This window comes from Lissotriton vulgaris, chromosome 7, assembly GCF_964263255.1.
Source record: "Lissotriton vulgaris chromosome 7, aLisVul1.2, whole genome shotgun sequence".
NCBI classification, from domain to species: domain Eukaryota; kingdom Metazoa; phylum Chordata; class Amphibia; order Caudata; family Salamandridae; genus Lissotriton; species Lissotriton vulgaris.
The window spans coordinates 1,670,383,359-1,670,403,007 of record NC_141695.1 but is presented as its reverse complement, the minus strand read 5'-3'; the positions used below and the strand labels follow the sequence as shown (position 1 = coordinate 1,670,403,007).

The window sequence follows — 19,649 nt, the reverse complement described above, 5'->3', positions numbered from 1 at the left end:
CACTAAAACACCAATACTATCCAATACCCATACCCACCGCTAAACCCTAAAAATACCCTTACCACCCTATACCCTTTCCTGCCCCCAAACATATCCTTACCACTCAATATCCTTACCCATCACTAAACTATAAAAACATCCTTACCTCCCAATACCCACATCCACCCCTTATACCCTAAAAACACCCTTACCACCCTATAACCTTACACACCCCTAAGCCCTAAAACACCGACACCGCCCAATACCCAAACCCACCCTAAACCCTAAAAACACCTTTACCCACCCCATACTCTATAAACACCCTTCCCACCCTATAGCCCTACGCACTCCCAAACCGCAAATGTGATATATATATATATAAAGCACTTACTTTGAAATCTGCATTGAGTGGTTCGTACCTGCTTTGTTGTCGTGGATTCGATATCGGGCTTCTTCATTGGATATATATATAGATATATATATATATATATATATATATATATATATATATATATATATATATATATACAGCTCCTAGGGGTGTCCATATTTCAAGCAGCACACAAGCGCGGTTCAGCTCTTCCCCTTAACAAGCTTTATTTGGTATACAGGCAGCTTTTCTCTGTATTTTAAAGCACACGACCAAAGCCTGACGCGTTTCGTTATCAAACTTCTTCAGAGGCACGGTCGAAAGAAGCATTGCGGGCCACACCCCCTGTATTTAACCACATCATGCGCTGATATGCAGCTGCGCTAGATGAGCAAACATGTAGGTTTTCTGGGACATGTAGTCCATTTCAGTCCACAATTGGATGCCTCGTGTAATAATTGCCAGTTTAAAGCTCACCATGAGCCCCAAGGAAAGGAGCACTGCTGAATCCAGGAATCGCCCTCCACATGTTGAGTCCTGACCCCTGGAGTCCTGGGGTGGTGCCCGCTTCGCGGCTGGACCGCCGCGTATTACATACAGCTCCTAGGGTGTCCATATTTCAAGCAGCACACAAGCGCGGTTCAGCTCTTCCCCTTAACAAGCTTTATTTGGTATACTGGCAGCTTTCCTTGATATTTTAAAGCACACAACCTAAGCCTGACGCGTTTCGTTATCAAACTTCTTCAGAGGCACGGTCGAAAGAAGCATTGCGGGCCACACCCCCCTCTATTTATATTCACCTAACAGCGCGTTTACCTGTACCAATGAAAGCAATGGGGTTAGCTCCTTAAACCTGAGTGCGTCTCGCTTTTTGGACACAACCCCAACGAGCTGGATGTTTTAGCAGCCGTCCTGCCGCTGAGGCGCACTGTCCCGGATCTATGAAGGGGCCACGAAGTGCATGAGGAGCAAGCGCCTATTGTGGAGTGTAAGAATGGATTGAAGGTGAACGCGCTGCTAGGGGCTCATGTGAAAATCTGTTACTTGCATGGAGAGATGGCAGTATCCATACAGGATTTTAATTGGACTCCATTTCCCAGAATGCTAACGTTTTAATTCTCATTGCCCATTGGGGCACACAATGTTTCTAAATGACTGGGGATTGGGGGATTTCAATACTGTCCTGACCTGCAAGCCTAGGAGGAAGATTGATTATCGAAACGCGTCGGCAAGGTCAGCTGCTTTATATTCACCTAACAGCGCGTTTACCTGTACAAATAAAAGCGATGGGGTTAGCTCCTGACACCATAGTGCGTCTCGCTTTTTGGACACAACCCCAACGAGCTGGAGATATATATGTATATATATACGCACACACACACACACACATAATTTTCCTTAAATATACTTGCCTTTTGTTGTAAAGGCATGCGTTGGAAAGGCATATTCGTGGTGAAGGCATGTGTGGTAAAGGTATGTCGTTGTAAACACCGCGTTGTAAAGGCTGTCCACCCTGAATTCTGTGCCTGCTCCCTTCCTTAATGCATGAAAATCGTCAGATTTCCTAACCTTAACTCATTCACTATGCCATGCCGCGTATGTGCAAAAAAAGTAGTACGTCAACACTAGCAACCCTGACCAGGTTGGAATTTGTAGATTCATTGAATGCATCCATCCAATCATTTCTATTTGTTCTTTGTGTAGTTACTGGAATTGTCTGTGTATGTACGTATGGCATGTTTAGTAAGTGTGCTTGCAAACCAGAAATAATTACATAAATGCGCTCTCTTCAATAGGTCACGTTCCCTATCCGAGTGTTCAAGCTCTTGGGGGTGCAGGTCCTGATTGTCACCAATGCCGCTGGATCCTTGGCCAATGAGTACTGTCCTGGAGACCTCATGATAATCCGGGATCACATCAACCTGCTGGGCCTGTCTGGACAGAACCCGCTGCTGGGACCCAATGATGACCGGTTAGTGAAGCAGGGCCAGGATTGTAAGGTGGGGAATTGGAGAAGGTTACACACAGAGAACTGCGAGTCACCAAAACCATGACCCTTACTTACATCAGCTTGTTGAACTGGAGAAAGTGTTAATATTCTTCACTATTTAGAAAATGCCTCAAAGCACACCTTTGGTCCCCAAGAATCTTCCACCATGGAGGCAGCAGCAATGGACAATTCCCTCCTTAGTTATTGTAATGTTCTCAATTGGCTGGTTTAAAACACTTTTATGGCACAACAAAAATGAAGTTTTCCTGAAACAGCTGTGTTGAAGTTACCTTAACACAGGTTGGTTTTTAGGGCATTTCTGCAGACGGCCAGACTGAATGCATACTGCAGGTTCTGGGATGAGGGGTTCCAGATTGAAGGACCCAAAACAGAGAACGCTTGTCCACCTTTAGAGTACAGTATGACCAGGAGGATCCTCATTAGATTGTTGTATTGGCTCTTAAATTCTCTGACTGTGCCACAAGGTGTAGGGAAATACCACTAGTCAGATATATGGAGGGGGGCATTAATGCATTTACATATTCAGTACCTTTTATAAATTCATCAATGGTCTTAGCCCTTGATGTAATGGAAAATGTCATTTTACAATTGTTTTTGTGTATATACTGCAAGGCCGGTGTGTGTTGTTCTGTTGTGTACTTCATGCATCAACAATGCCTTTTGCGATTCCTTATTAGCGAAAAATGAGGTTTCGCTAATAAGGAATATCAAAAGGCTATGCATGTAGAAATCGCTTAAAAAATAGCGATTTCTAAACATTCCTTAATTGCGACTTGCAAATTGCGAGTCGCAATTAAGGAATACCTCCCCATTCATTCCTATGGGCCTAGAGGCCAATAGGAATTAATGGGAAGACATTCTCAATTTGCGATTCTCAATTAGAGAATCACAAATTGAGAATGCTATTTCAAGGGTGCCAGGGTGTCAAAAGGACACCCTGTTGCACCCCTGAAATCTGCATATGAGTACATCTTGCACACACACATGCCCCAAAGGCATGTGTGTGTGTAAAATGGAACTTTGAAAAATGCACTTTAGTGCATTTTTCAAAGTTTTTGCAAATTACCATGAAGTTCAACTTCATGGTAATTAGCTCTCCCTATTAGCAAAATCGCATTTTGTTTTACTTTAATGCATTACATTTACGGAATCTCAATTTGAGATTCCTTAAATGCAATCACAATTTAAGTAAACGCAATTTAGAGATTACTTAAACTGTGATTTTTGCATTTGGGATGATGCCTCCCAAATGCAAAAATACCGCTCGCAACCCGTTTGCGACCGTTTTTTGCTTTGATGCATGTGGGCCAAAGTATTTTATTTGCACTTGTAATGTTATTATGGTTTTAAGTAACTTCAATAAAACTCATTTTCCCAAACAAATGTGGTACTACACATAAATCTGATGGGTTCGCCGTGCTCTATTCAGGGAAAGTATCAGCCCCTACCATCTCATGGCAGCCTTTTAATCCCAACACCCCCCCCCCCTTCCCCCCCCCCCCCCCCCCATTAGCCACTCTTGGCCTCTAATGCATCCGTTTATTGGTTTCATGGCCTTTTTGAGAACCAGCCACTTATATTTCTTCTTGCTCCTCACAGGTTCGGTCCACGTTTCCCGCCGCTCTCCGACGCTTACGACAAGAAGTTGCGTAAAACGGCTCGGGATATCTCCAAGAGGCTGGGCTACTCGTCCTTTGTCCACGAGGGGGTGTACTGCATGGTGGGGGGCCCCAACTTTGAGTCTGTGGCAGAGGCGCGCTTTCTACATAAACTGGGGGCAGATGCAGTGGGTAAGTTGGGCTCATTGGGCGCTGCAGCTTTCAAATGTTAGTGCCTATTTAAAATTGTACATTCTGTACAGCTGCAGACAGTGCTGCTCCTGCTGTGTTTGAGGGAAGCTAACAGTTCTGCCTCTAGTGTGCCTGCTGTGTGTGGGTAATGGGTGTCCTGCTGCTGTCTATTTGAGGTATGTTCCTGCTGTCTGAGGGTAATTGCCCTTCTGTTACAGTGCTTGGCTAGTGGTGTACAGATTATGTGTTTGAGTGAGGTGGGGTAGCTCTCCTTACCGTCACATCACTATTCCTGGAAATAATGCTCCACAGAACTTGCTGCCTCACACTGGAGAAGTACAAACATTCACCAAATGTACAAGCCAGGAGTTCTCTGGAGCAGCAGAGAACCCATGCTCTTTCTGGAAAGCTCTCTCCATCTTTTCTGTTCAAGGGGAGCTATTTATTAGGTCTAGACCAGGTGTTTCCAACCAGTCTATCGCAAGATGCCAGCAGCTCATAGACACCTTCAGAGTAGCTCACAGCCTTGGGTTCATTTTTAAATAAGCACAGGGACACATTTTCCTTTTAAATTTAAGGGAAGGCTGTGTTTATTTTACATTAGTATCTTCACATTGTAGATAGCAGGGCCTGATAATGAGCAGTGCTCAGTGAGCAGTCAGATGCATGACCCAGGCTGGTGTACAAAGGTGAAGAAGCGAAGCACTGATTTATTTAAAAATGAACTCAAGGCTGTGAGCTACTGTGAAGGTGTCAGTGAGCTACTGGTAGCTTGTGATGGACTGGTTGGAGACACCTGATTTACGGCCATATAAATTTAGTTGCGTGTTAGAAAAAGATAGACGTGCTACAGTCGTCCCTTTCATACTAAAACTATGACAGGAAGTTTGTCGCATAGTTTATGTTACCAAATGCTTTCAATTTGCAGCCTGAGAAAGAAAAGTAAACACCAATCACCATGTGAAAGAAGCAACCAGAAATTTGTCGAAATAGCTTGAAATTTTCCCTGTGGCTTTGAAAACACAAAATGTAAATGCATCTTTATTGCTCTTTCACCTTTTGAACTCCAAAATGGTAAGTATGGGGGTGCTGAACCACCCTTGCACTCCTACTTTCAGCACCTGAGTTTAAGTAGCAGCCAGCCCTAGATTTAAATTCCCTTTCACGAAAGGACACTTTTCAAAATGTTGGGTGCCTGAGAGTACTGTGTGGACAATGGAACTTGTCTTTGTAAATGGTAAAGCTCAATTGACAAACGTTTGGGGTCAGAGGAACATTGGCTGAAGCCTCTGTGTGTTTGAGAATGAGTGGACCTGTGTCCAGTTGTAGCATGGCAGGGGTGGGCAGATCCTGTGCTGGTGATTACGTGCCAGAGACTTAGAGGTTTTGTTATGTCACAACATACATTTGGCATTTTGGAATGTGTTGGGCTCGTTGGATGATGATGGAATGCTGTTTTGTTCATGTGAAGAAGAGTGTGGGGCCCTATGCTACTATCCTCATATATGCAATGTGTGCTTCAAATTGACCTCTGGCTGAGTATGCACCAGTGCAGACAGGTCTAACAGTGGCTGAGATGGCAAAGTATTCCAGCTCTGGGGCTTGTACAGATAAGGTGCCTGTAACCGATAGATAACTTAGCATAAAGGAGAAGAGTTTTGTATCTGCTGGCAAGGACCTTTCTTACAAGAGCCTGTTGTGATGTTCCACAAAAATCCCCTCTCTTTTAGTTTTAGACTTGGGCTTCTTTTGCCTTCTCCCCTTGTGACCTGTCACAAAGGATGATCAACAACTAACTAATCAGCAAACTCTTAGGGCGAATGACTGAAAGCAAGCCAGATGCATGGAGCTGGCATCGTCTAACCCGTAAACAAGTATCTGCAAACAACAATTCCTCTAACACGCGATCCCTCGTGCAGTGTCCTTCAGGCAGCGTTAAGGCCATGGTGCTCAGACGTTGAGAAGTTGCCAGACGAGCCAAGACAGTCTTCCTACCAGAAGATGGTACTGAATAACAGGGACTGCTCGCGGGTGCTGGACCCCATAGTCTCTTGTGGGCACGTCCTGCAAGATGCAAAAGCATAAAATTAATTATTTGGCCTTCAAAACCACACATGCGACAGAAATCATAAGCTATGACATATAAAGACGTATACACATCAAACCTAAATATAGCCATTGGTTTGCAGCTAAACCATACTTTTCATTCTGCGGCACAATAACTTACAAACATACTGTTTCTTTTTACATTGCCATCCCCTTCACATGAGGCGCTTGCATACATATATTAGGAGCCTGATTTAGAGTTTGGCGAATGGGGATATTCACAAACAAATGTGGGAGATGTCCCTTTCACCACATAATAAGTTTTTAATAGCCTGCGGCACTTGTAATACAGCGGACGGGATATTCGTCGCATTTTAGCGAAGTCTCGAGGCTGCTAAACTCTAAATCAGGCTTTTCGACTCCACATTTGCTCGTCACCAGCAATGTCTGTTTTTTGTCCCATATCGTATGGTACTTTTCCCCAAGTGCACCACGCCGTTCAAATATCTTCCAAAGATCTAGACATTTCTGTTCACACACTTGTAGTTTCCAAGCAGCCTTGTTTCTGAGGACACTCCCTCTGTTCATATGCAGATGGAGCTAAATGAGCAAGTACCCATATCTCCAACCTTCTGTTGAATGGAATGGGCTTTCAAGATAGGGTCTGAGAAGCTGGTTTTCTTAGGTTGTATCCCATATCCCTGACCGACAGGACCTTTTCACAGAGTGAGACGTTTGCAGATTCTATGCGAGTGTGGTAAGCATGCAAAACTGCACCTGTGTGAGTTGTGTATGTTGTGAGGGACGCGTGTTCTTTCTCTGCATGTGCTGTTCTGTGGGTTACTCTGTTCAGACCCTACATTTGTCTCTACCATGACAAACTCTGGTTCACCCACAAGACCTGATTGTGTCTGAAGCCTGCATGAAACTCTCTACTCAAAAAACTGTAGAAGGATCTCAAGGCTTTGGTGAGTGCAGGAATAATTGTCTTTTCTCCCCGATCCTAGGGATGAGCACGGCTGCCGAGGTGGTGGTGGCCAAGCACTGTGGGCTGAGGGTCTTCGGCATCTCGCTCATTACCAACAGGGTGGTCAAGGAGTACGAAGGCGAGGAGGAGGTGAGCCACGACGAGGTGCTGGAGATAGGCAAGATGCGGGCAGCCACCCTGCAGACGCTGATCACAGAGCTGGTGGGCACTGTTGACCCCAACAACAACAACATGATCTGCGAGGAGAAAGAGGCGTCTCTCTGAGACCATCTTTAGCCGCCTTTGAGTTAATAGATGAAGTGGAGTCCCTCACTCCTGTGTCCACGCGTTAACCAAAATATGACAAGCCTGGCCTGGTGACATGCATGTCAGTTTTCTGTGGGCAGGAAAGGGCCTGCTTAGTACACTTAGACTAAGGCAGCACCATAAGAAGCTCAGTAGACTGCCAAAGCTAGCAGGAGAGCTCAGATGACTGCAGATCTCTCTGTGAGGCTGCCTGGATTGTCGAGATAACTTATTCCATCCCATCCCATCTTATTAGGTGGGATGGGATGTAATACTACTTCATTGCACATAGGCCTGTTCAGCACTAAACTCTGGCACAGCTCTTTATAGCCAGGGCCACCAGAATTATGCAATTCTGTGGCTGCTAGCTTTTCTGCATAGCTATTGATTTGACACACTTTCCACATAATCCATCATCGTCTGCATAATGTGTCGATTTTAACAATAAAAAATTTTGTATCAAAAGTTGTTAAAACACTGCCACACATGTTGCAGCGCACTGGCATGCTCTTTACCACCCAGAGAGAGGTCATTTTTTTTATCAGGTTGCTGAATGTAGGTGTTAAAATGGAACTAATTAGGTGCAAATAATTAATGCCTAAATAATGTGTTCCATTAGACAGCATGATTCGCCATTTCTTACCATATAATTTATTTAACGTTGTTACATAATTTGTTCCTCTCTTGCCACCTAATTTCAGTGGCCCTGCTTATACTTAGCAAATATGACCTGAACTACTTCTCCTGCTACTTTTGCAGTCATTTAGTTCTCCATGTTTAAAACATTTGAGTGGGAACTCACTAGCGGCCTTGAGCACCCGCTGAACGTGTCCGCTTTTCAGAGGTAGTTTTGTAAATAGCTCCTTTCAGTGGCCAGTTGGAGGCACTGATGGGTCAGTGGATTTATTAGGCGTTGTTCTGTATTGCATCTTATGGGCACTTCCATTGTCACCCGGCTCCCAGTGCTCCGCAGAGGGCTCTCCCATCAATCTCTTTCTTTAAGCTCTTCAAGACATTACCTCCCTTTGGTGGCCTTCCAACAAATACCCTCAAGCGTCCTCCCTTGTGCCGCCATGGACATTACTGGTGCTACTTGGCCCCTCGGGGTTCTTTCATGAATCTGCTGCTTTGGGCTCTTCCTGGCATCTTCCGCCCAGCGGAGCCTTCCCCCAAACCCACCCAACCCCTCTTCCTATGTTCACCTGTTTCATGTGGTCCACATATGTATCATTTGCATTGGGATTTCTTCTGAAAATGGGGACCTCTCTGAATCAGTTGCTATAGTTATGTTATGCTTTGATTGTGTGAATTCCTTCCTCTCATTACAAAAGTTGGAAAAGTTTGTTTTCCCATCGAGGGAAGGATCTCCTGGTGACTATAGCTTGTGGTATAGTCGGTGTAGAAATCCTCTCTTGGTAATGTCGAAGGGCAGAGTGTGCAATTTTCGGAGGTAAAAAAGTATTTCAGTAGGATTGGACACCTTGGAAACATTGTAAATATTCCCCAGTTTCCCATATTATCCATGGCAGGCACCTCAACCGGAGGCCGCAAGTAAAAGAGAGCCATGCTAGGGGCCTCCAAACTCGCTTTCAGACATGCTTTCCATGTCGGAATGCGTGGCATGAAAAGCCTGTCGGAAGCCGAGCATCGTAATCCCGAAGGTGTTAACGCTTTCCTATGGGTTTACGGGCCAGTCTCCGACTGACCGACGGGCTCCTGGAGCCTGTCGGGACCAGCGGAATGACCAGCCGGTTTCCATTCTGACCGATTGTATTAATATCAGCCGTTCAGAATTGAAACCGACGATCTTGATCGTAAAGCCTCCGACCTAAGGTCGGAATCTTTACGACCGAGATCGTAATGGGCCCCTCAGAGTACAACCATACCTAGATATTCAGACTCTGATAACCGCTTTATGACCCCCTTATAACCAACATGAGAACCATTTAATTTCAGTACAATATATTTATTGGTTCAATTACCTAATATCCTCTTAGTTATTCCTTCTAAGCGTTGGACAGTATCACAGTACCAATCTTTCACTGTTGTGTTTTAAATGACATGAAGGCTCTATTTATTTTATTACTAAAATTTGAAGTACTGTATTATTAAAAATATTATGTTAACACTGTAAAAGCTCTGAATTTGAAAGAGATGCATTGCTGCAGTGAGTAAATGTTGGAGACTGCCTTGTAATGTGTGAAATGTTATATTTTATACCCTACGGGATGCACTTATATCTACACGTCAAACGAAATAAAACATTGTTTAACAGTAAAACTTCTCTATTGATTTTTGTATTTATTTTGACTGAGTGTTAAATGAGGATGCAGGGTAGCCAATAGTAAGATGAAACACGATCAAGGTTTATTCTTAAGGTAGTAGTCTCAGGTTACAGGTAAAGTAGGTGTGAAGGAAACCCCACCAGGAGCAGCAACTTTGCTGCTCAGTCCAGGCACTCCAACTGACATTCACCCAACCAGGCACACATCAGCATTCTAATGACATCACAGCCCCTTTGGCTGAGCAGCAGTGGCCAAAACACTAAGGGGAGAATGCCACACACTGGTTAGTAAGTTTCAATGTGTCCTCGTAGCAATTTGTCAAAATGGAGAAAAAAAGAGATAAAAACTGTTTTTGGAGCTGAAAAAGGTGGTGGTTTACTTGTGTAACTCCAAAAGACTACAGACTGATGTGAAAAAACATCACCATGTAGTACAAAACTTGTCGCAGCTTTTGCCACAGGAAAACTGTGGTGATTCCGAGAGATATCACTGGAATGCTGACTGGCTGGTAAAACCACAGGACAAACAAGATGGCTGACATCGGTTATAATAGGAACGGCGAGGCGCTGTATGCTGGACTTTAGGCTCCTCCTTCAGTAGGGGGCACCAAGAAGGGTATACCGTATATAGTACATCGTGTGGCAAAAGCAGTGACTATCTTTGAATTATATGTGACTCTGTGTGAACAAAAAACATATCTAAATACAGAGAACGTCATACAAATGAACTAAACAAAACATGGCATCTCATCAGAGCCAATCTTTGAGGACATCTCAGGGAGTTTCTGTTTGAAAACATTTAAGAATATTAAAATGTAATACCGTGGGATTACCGAGCAAATCTGAGGAATATCTGAAATTTCTTCCAAAGCTCCATTCAAAGTAACCCACACATGTAGATTTAAAGTTTCATTTAACATCTTTTTCAAAGGTACAGTCAAAGTTACACCAATGTCTGTACAGCCCTCACCAAGATCTTTGGTGCATGTCTTCATAATTCTATGCAATGAGGAGGACCCGGAAATAGGATTTAAATGTATCTCTCATCATGTCAACCCCCAATCACGACATTAGCCAATGAAACAACATCCTGCACACTACCTCACCCACAGAAGTACTCGGGGCATAGCTTTGTCAGTAAGATGGGCGTGGGGGTGGTGAACTACAGATTTCCCAACAATGACGCTGATATTTCTTGTTAATATACATTATATGAGAAGCAGGACATGAGGGGACATAAGACGCAGTGGAAACAGAGAAGAGTGCGGATTGTTAGGGGTATTTAAAACACCATCAGCCACATGCATCAACAGAAGGAATTGCGATTCCTAAATAGCGATTTTTAAGGAATCGCTATTTAGGAATCGCAAAAGCCTATGCATGTAGAAATCGCTATAAAAATAGCGATTCCTAAACATTCCTTAATTACTACTCGCAAACTGCGAGTCGCAATTAAGGAATGTTGTCCCATTCATTCCGAAGGAATTGGAGATTGCATGAGCAATTTGCGAGCACCAGTAGGTACTCGCAAATTGCTCGTGCAATTTCAAGGGTACAAGGGTGTCAAAATGACACCCTGTTGCACCCCTGAAATTGATCTGTGCATATATGTTGCACACCCATATGCCTTAAGGGCATGTGTGTGCGCAACATGAAACTTTGAAAAATGCACAAAAGTACATTTTTCAATGTTTTTGCAAATTACCATGAAGTTCAACTTCATGGTAATTTGCTACTCCTATTAGCATAATCGCTAATTTTTTGACTTTGATGCATTGCATTTAAGGAATCTCAATTTAGAGATTCCTTAAATTGCGATTTTTGAATTTGGGATGATGCATCCCAAATGCAAAAATACCGGTCGCAAAGGGGCAGATTCTGAGAATCTGCCCGTTTGCGACCGGTTTTTAGCTTGATGCATATGGCTGCATGTGTACAATTTTCAGTTAAATCAATGTGGGACTACAATAGCAGCAAGCATAACTTTATCATTAACCAAAGAATATATATGGATAAATAACACTAAAATATGAAAATAATAAATATGGATATTAGGGACATAAATGTAAAAACTTTAAACTGGGAACGCTAAATACAAGATATCTTAGGAGGTAAACTTTAAGAAGGTTTCCACCCTGGTTTCCTGAGAAATACTGTGTAACTCTGGTCTTCACAGTGTCTGCACTGTATCTCCCCTCTTTCTTCAAACACCCATCTTCCACGACCCTGCATTCAATAGGCACCTTACTTTTGTTCTTACGGGATAAACAGAAAAAGATTTTCAAGAAGCATTACTGCGAGCAGGGCTTTTGTTGATTTTCCAACCTACTGGATTTGAATGGGTGGAGAAACTGTGTTCTTACACTGATAAAGAGTGCTTGTAGACCTGAGTTGTTTCATTGGGAAATGTAACGTCCGATTCGATCAGTGTGATCTGTTTAGTATGAAAGGTTATGGTGAATGAAAAGACCCAAATTTGTATTTGTTTTAAAAGCAAAAGGTCTTTATGGGTATATTGTTATCACACTGTGCAAAGGCCTGTCGAGAAGTATTTTTTTTTTGTATTCAGATCGTTTTTATTGAAGAAAAGGAACATAAGATGAACAGAAAGTAAACGAATAAAGCATAATACAAAAGCTACATACGATACATACGGATATGGCTGGCACTGGAACCACATGACAAATGGTGTGAAAGATAGTATTACAAAGATGTACATTTATGTCATTATACCTGTAATATACAGCCATGAAATTGTTTTGCAAGACTGAACAAAATATACAAGGAATAAATAAAGTATAAAGTATAAAATACACAAATACTTGAATGGTTGAAGTAAGATGAGGCGAAGAATTACAAATGATAGCACATAAACTGGTGCTTAACGCCAAGATATCGAATACAGCCCATACCAAGTTCTTGGCAGTGTTGCAATATCATGGTGTAGGAGGTAGCATGCCATCAATTATATTTCTTATAACATATACGGGTCGCCATTCATGCAAGTAAGAAAACCAAGCGCTCCCTCTACGGGGGGTCGAATGAGAAGGAGGAAGCATCCAGAGATTTCCAGAGTTTTTTAGTGGGTGCACGCCAGGGGGAGGATTGTAAGGCACTATTGTCTACCCCTCTGATACAAGATACCCATTCCGCCACATATTAAAGGAGACTTCCTCAGCATTCTTCCATTTACACAAAATAACCTTACATGCTAGGGTGAGAAGCAGGTCTACAATTGTCGGTCATACTCGTTAATCACAGCTGGGTCTACAGCACCTAGAATGACATAAATAAATTCTCTCCGTGGTTTGATTTTAAAAATATGTTCTATGTAGTTGAAAATGCTATTCCAATAGTTATTTAGGGAAGGGCAATGAAAAAACATATGTGACAGGTCACCTTCAGCCTGATTACAATTCCAGCACTTTGGGCTATCCCTTAAGTTAAGTTTAAACATTTTTGGGGTGTCCAGAACACCCTGTTAAGCAGCATAAACTTTGTTTGTGATAGGATCGGAGATACTTTGTTCACAAGAACTGTAGCGTGAATTCTGCTCCAGTCGAGTTCAATTCCCGTATTGTTGGGTTCTTCTTCCCACTTTAGTTCATTACGTTTTTGGGCTTTCCCGGCCTTTGGAATGAGTAGTTTGTAAACTTTTGACATGAAATGACCTGCTGCTTGGAGACGTGTTAGTTGTATTTTCTAACATGGATTTCCAACGTTTACTGTAGTAGGCAATGCCTTTGCTTACCATGTCTGACAAGCCATGTTTTTAAGGAAATGTAATTTGTTTTTAGGCCTGGCTTGACAGCACAGCTGTCTGCAAGGGTGTATGTGTTCATGGGAAAAAGAGCTGCAAGAATTAGTATTAAGACCGGAAGGGACCACATGGCGAAGGAATTTCTTCAGAGGGGTTGACGGTGTTGTGATTCCCATGTACATGAGAATCAAGCTGCAGAACTAGGGTTGGGTATAACTCAAGTAATTCCATGTAGCATAATCATGTGGCATTACCTGATAATTCAGCGACATTGCATGGAATTATGTGAGAAGAATAATTATGTGTTTAGCTCTATTTATTAGAGCAAAAATGCACAGTGGGTCCATTTTGGATGTGAGGGGACATTTCTGCGCTAAGAGATAGCGCTAATTGTACTTTTGGGTTAGGATTTTTCCCCAACTTACTGCCGGTAATTTAGCACCATTATCTTAGTGAAAAATGCACGTGAGGGTGCATTTTGCGCTTAAAATAGTGTTAAATGCAGCAGAAAATTAATAGCAAGTGCCCGCTTGTGAATATGGCTTGTCTATTGTTTAATTACTGGCATATGAATTGTATTTTATGGATTTTAACAGTTTATCAAGTACTTTTATGGTATTTTTTAAATACCGAATAAAGATCTATTGACTTGACATGAATATGGCTCGTTTTCCTGCACGCTTTTTTACGCATGCCATAACAACGACCGAGTTGTAACAACGCATGACATTATTCCGCAAGTGGGAACAACGACTTGCTCTGGAAGGGGGGGGGGCAGAATGTTGGAATAGCATAATTACTATTCCAACTCCAGCCTGTGCAAAAGTAGAGAAGGTGTTGGATTTTAAATCCAACACATTCTGACCCCTAGAGCAAGTTGTTGTTCCGACTTGCGGGGTAATGGCTTACGTTGTAACAACGCGGTCGTTGTAACAACCGCATTGTAATGGAATACGCTGTTCCGGTTTCGGGGTAAACGATGTTTACCACGCTTGCGTTCACCAAATGTGATCTTGCTGTAGGATAATCCCCCCCCCCCCCCAAACATTACATGAAGAGGAGCAATCACGTAATTATTGGTAATTCCACAAAGAGTAACATAGAATTATCAAAATTACTTTGGCGTATTGAATTTCCACCCAGGTATTATTTGCAGTAGGTAAACCCAAAAGCAGAACCTAACGACAAAAAAGCTTTGCCTCTTGCTCATATAATGTCCGTCCATACATGAGACGAGTCTGGAGAGGTGGGAGATGGGGGCTGCAGAAGGCAGCAAATCACATCCCACCACATTCTCTGCTGCCTTCCCAGCTCTATGTGCTCGTAGAAGGAAGGCCTTGAGCAACCCCAGCACCCAGCAATGCCCACGCATGGTACACAGTGGTTAGAAGGGCAGCCTGTCTTAACCCCTCCTGACTACCAAGCACAATCTATCTGTACCAAATGTGTAAGGAAGGAGCTTTGGGGCCCCAAATGCATTTAGCTAAGCTTCCCTCCGGTGTCCCATAATCTCTGCTTGCTGTAAAGACAACCCACACATCCAGGTTAGATTCACAGGGTGCATTTTAACACCAACTCCCTTTAGTGAAAAGGGACACGTGAAGTCGGACCGTTTATCTGCTGCACTGAAACGTACATGCATTATGATTGTCTCCGGAGCCTATAAACTGTACAAATCGGTTCCCATACTTGAGCTCCCTGCAGTGCATTTTTCTGTCTGAGGACAGCCAGAGATGGAGATTCCATTTGATATCACTGTTGTGCACTCAGGTAAAATAGAGTTCAGGATGGAAGCACTTATACCGCTGCCGCCAAGCAGCTTGGGTGATATTTAAATATTTATTGAGTTTTGTATAGAGCGAACTTGACCCGAAAGCATGACATTCACACAAGTAAAGCAAAATTAAAGGGGGTGATGGACGGAGTGTTGAACGATGCAAGCACTCACCCCCAGTCAACTGATCTGGGTTTAATCCTTCATTATTCTTTAGCTTACTCCTCCACTCCAGTTCAGACATGGCCATATATGCAAATCAGTCTGGCCCTGTGCCTCATGGGAACAGTCCAGCCCGAACTGCCAAGCCATGTCTTCCCTGGACCGGAAACAAGCATCCTGGGACCAGTTTGTGGCAAATCAGCCGTCATCAGCCAGGCTAGCTGGAATCCAGCAGCAAAGTGAGCAAGGGACCAACGTCTGGGCATACCCTGCCAGCTTAGGGCAAACAAAGCAAAACCAAAGGGGATGATGGATGGAGTGTTGAATGATGCAAGCACTCACCCCCAGTCAACTGATCTGGATTTAATTCATCATCATTCTTTAGCTCACTACACCACCCCAGTTCACACATGGCTATGTATGCACAGCAGTCTGACCCTGTGCCTCATGTGAACAGTCCAGCCCGAACTGCCAAGCCATGTCTTCCCTGGACCGGAAACAAGCATCCTAGGACCGGTTTCTAGCTAATCAGCCGTCGTCAGGCTAGCTTGAATCCAGTGGCAAAGTGAGCAAGGGAACGACGTCTGGTCACACCCTGCCAACTCAGGGCGCACAAAGCAAAACCAAAAAAGGGGATGATTGATGAGTGTTGAACGATGCAAGCACTCACCCCAGTCAACTGATCTGGGTTTAATCCATCCTCATTCTTTAGCTCACTCCGCCACCCCAGTTCAAACATGGCCATGTATGCAAATCAGTCTGACACCGTGCCTCATGGGAACAGTGCAGCCCAAACTGCCAAGCCATGTCTTCCCTGGACCGGAAACAAGCATCCTGGGACCAGTTTCTGGCTAATCAGCCGTCATCAGCCAGGCTAGCTTAAATTCAGTGGCAAAGTGAGCAAGGGACCCATATCTGGGCATACCCTGCCAGCTTAGGGCGAACAAAGCAAAACCAAAGGAGATGATGGACGGAGTGTTGAACGATGCAAGCACTCACCCCCAGTCAACTGATCTGGGTTTAATCCATCATCATTCTTTAGCTCACTCAGCCACCCCAATTCAGACATTGAAATGTATGCAAATCAGTCTGACCCTTTGCCTCATGGGAACAGACCAACCCGAACTGCCAAGCCATGTCTTCCCTGGACCGTAAACAAGCATCTTGGGACCGGTTTCTGGCATATCAGCCGTCATCAGCCAGGCTAGCTTGAATCCAGTGGCAAAGTGAGCAAGGGACCCAGGCCTATGCATACCCTGCCAGCTTAGGGCGAACAAAGCAAAACCAAAGGGGGTGATGGACGGAGTGTTGAACGATGCAAGCACTCACCCCCAGTCAACTGATCTGGATTTAATCCATCATCATTCTTTAGCTCACTCCGCCACCCCAGTTTAGACATGGCCTTGTATGCAAATCAGTCGGACCCTGTGCCTCATGGAAAAAGTCCAGCCCGAACTGCCAAGCCATGTCTTCCCTGTACCGGAAACAAGCATCCTGGGATCGGTTTCTGGCTAATCAGCCGTCATTAGCCAGGCTAGCTTGAATCCAGTGGCAAAGTGAGCAAGGGACCCACGTCTGGGCATACCCTGCCAGCTTAGGGCGCACAAGGCAAAACCAAAGGGGATGATGGACGGGGTGTTGAACGATGCAAGCACTCACCCCCAGTCAACTGATCTGGGTTTAATCCATCATCATTCTTTAGCTCACTCCGCCACCCCAGTACAGACATGGACATGTATGCAAATCAGTCTGACCCTGTGCCTCATGGGAACAGTCCAGCCTGAACTTCCAAGCCATGTCTTCCCTACCAAAAAGAACAGAGTTCTAGTCAAACATTCAGATAACCCACACAACCACAAAGAAGATTTATTTATTCATTTATACATTGCTTTCATAGAAAAATTATTTCATTTAAGACAGTGAGATAGTATCTGGAAAAACATTATATAATCATATACAGAATTATAATGTAAAAACTAGGACACGCAAAGATAATTCAAAAACAAGCACAAAGTACATGCACTCATACAATCAAACACACCTTTTGTACAATCAAATACATACACAGACATTCACATACATATCACCACACACAAAAGCGCCGACGTGCGTTTCGGACAAGTGCCAATACAGGCTTCCTTCATCAGGGCGCACTTGGAGTAGAAAACAGGCAGACTCAATAAATGACGTCTGGCACAAGGTCCTGAGGAGCGGTCCTAGTAGCAGCAAGGGCAGAGAGTAGGTATTCTGTGGGCAAAAGAGGCAATATAAGGAAAACTGCAAAATATCATTCATTAAAAAGAAGGAAGGCCTTCCTAAGAGTCAGCAAAAAACAAACATTCAGGTAACCAAATCCACACATACCACAGAGGTAAAATTTCCTTATATCCCAGAGTGCTCATCATAGTAACAGTGAAGGAAAATTTGTGCACTGAATGTCGCCAGAACTGATAAAATGTGTCAAGAAACCAGAAAGTGCATAGACAAACCACCACATACAAGTTACACCCTAAAATAAAAATACGTTTGAGACAACAAGTCGAGAAATGGCAGCCTACCTAGGGGCCCTCAAGAATGGAGCCACTGAGATGTTTCAGGAGAATAGCAGGTAAAAGGCAGCAACAAGTATAAAAGGAATCCAGTAGGTGCATGCGCTCACTGGATGGTCGAGATTCGGAGCAGCACCAATTAAGAGGCCTGTAGAAGATCCAGGCGAGGTTCAGGGAGGGAGCTGAGGTGCCACTGCGGATCAGGGGGGCACAATAAGCCAGCCAAATGTCTAGAAAAGATATGTAGGGAGAAAATCGATGACTTGCTTCTAGAGGCAAAAAGGGCTAGGCCTATACATCTAGAGACTAAGTAATAAACAAAAGGATAACAGGGCAATCATGGAGTAAGGCTAGGGGTTTAGGAATAAGACATGCGGGCTATGTATGTTAAACAGTAACTAGATAAACATGGCTCAAGGAGATAAATAGGCAAGCCAAGTAAATTACAAGGCCTAAACAGGGCCTGTATCTATATGAAAGAGGACTTAGTATAGAAAAAGGGAGGCGAGCATACAAAGACAAGGTTTGCGAAATGGAATTTAAAAGGTAGCACTGCATCCAGCTAGAATAAGGCAGCAAGGCATATTGATGTAAATAACCACAAAAAGATAAAAAAACAAAAAATCCATCATCATTCTTTAGCTCACTCCGCCACTCCAGTTCAGACATGTCCATATATGCAAATCAGTCTGACCCTGTACCTCATGGGAAAAGTGCAGCCCGAACTGCCAAGCGTGTCTTTCCTGGACCGGAAACAAGCATCCTGGGACCGGTTTCTGGTTAATCAGCCCTCATCAGCCAGGCTAGCTTGAATCCAGTGGCAAAGTGAGCAAGGGACCCACATCTGGGCATACCCTGCCAGCTTAGCAAAAGCAAAACCAAAGGGGATGATGGACGGAGTGTTGAACGATGCAAGCACTCACCCCCAGTCAACTGATCTGGGTTTTCTCCATCATCATTCTTTAGCTCACTCCGCCACCCTAGTTCAGACATGGCCATACATGCAAATCAGTCTGACCCTGTGCCTCATGGGAACAGTCCAGCCCGAACTGCCAAGCCATGTCTTTCCTGGACCGGAATCAAGCATCCTGGGACCGGTTTCTGGCTAATCAGTCGTCATCAGCCAGGCTAGCCTAAATCCAGTGGCAAAGTAAACAAGGGACCCACTTCTGGGCATACCCTGCCCACTTAGGGTGAACAAAGCAAAACCAAAGGGGATGATGGAGTGAGTGTTGAACGATGCAAGCACTCACCCCAGTCAACTGATCTGGGTTTAATCGATCCTCATTCTGTAGCTCACTCCGCCACTCCAGTTCAGACATGGCCATATATGCAAATCAGTCTGACCCTGTACCTCATGGGAAAAGTGCAGCCCGAACTGCCAAGCGTGTCTTCCCTGGACTGGAAACAAGCATCCTGGGACTGGTTTCTGGCTAATCAGCCATCATCAGCCAGGCTAGCTTGAATCCAGTGGCAAAGTGAGCAAGGGACCCACTGCTGGGCATACCTTGCCAGCTTAGGGCGAACAAAGCAAAACCAAAGGGGATGATGGACGGAGTGTTGAATGATGCAAGCACTCGCCCTCGTCAACTGATCTGGGTTTAATCCATCATCATTCTTTAGCTCACTCCGCCACCCCAGTTCAGACATG

General features: G+C 44.0%; 1 protein-coding gene across 1 annotated transcript in view; it reads left to right on the top strand.

The window, feature by feature from the left end:
- LOC147706266 (purine nucleoside phosphorylase-like) overlaps positions 1–9,757 on the top strand; it is a 73,156-nt gene extending 63,399 nt beyond the window's left edge. The window contains exons 4-6 of the mRNA XM_086932714.1: positions 2,146–2,321; positions 3,960–4,150; positions 7,204–9,757. Of these exons, the coding sequence (XP_086788840.1) occupies positions 2,146–2,321; positions 3,960–4,150; positions 7,204–7,448 (612 nt within the window). The 3' untranslated portion in view covers positions 7,449–9,757. The remainder of the gene's footprint in view (positions 1–2,145; positions 2,322–3,959; positions 4,151–7,203) is intronic.
- The last annotated feature ends 9,892 nt before the right edge of the window (positions 9,758–19,649 follow it).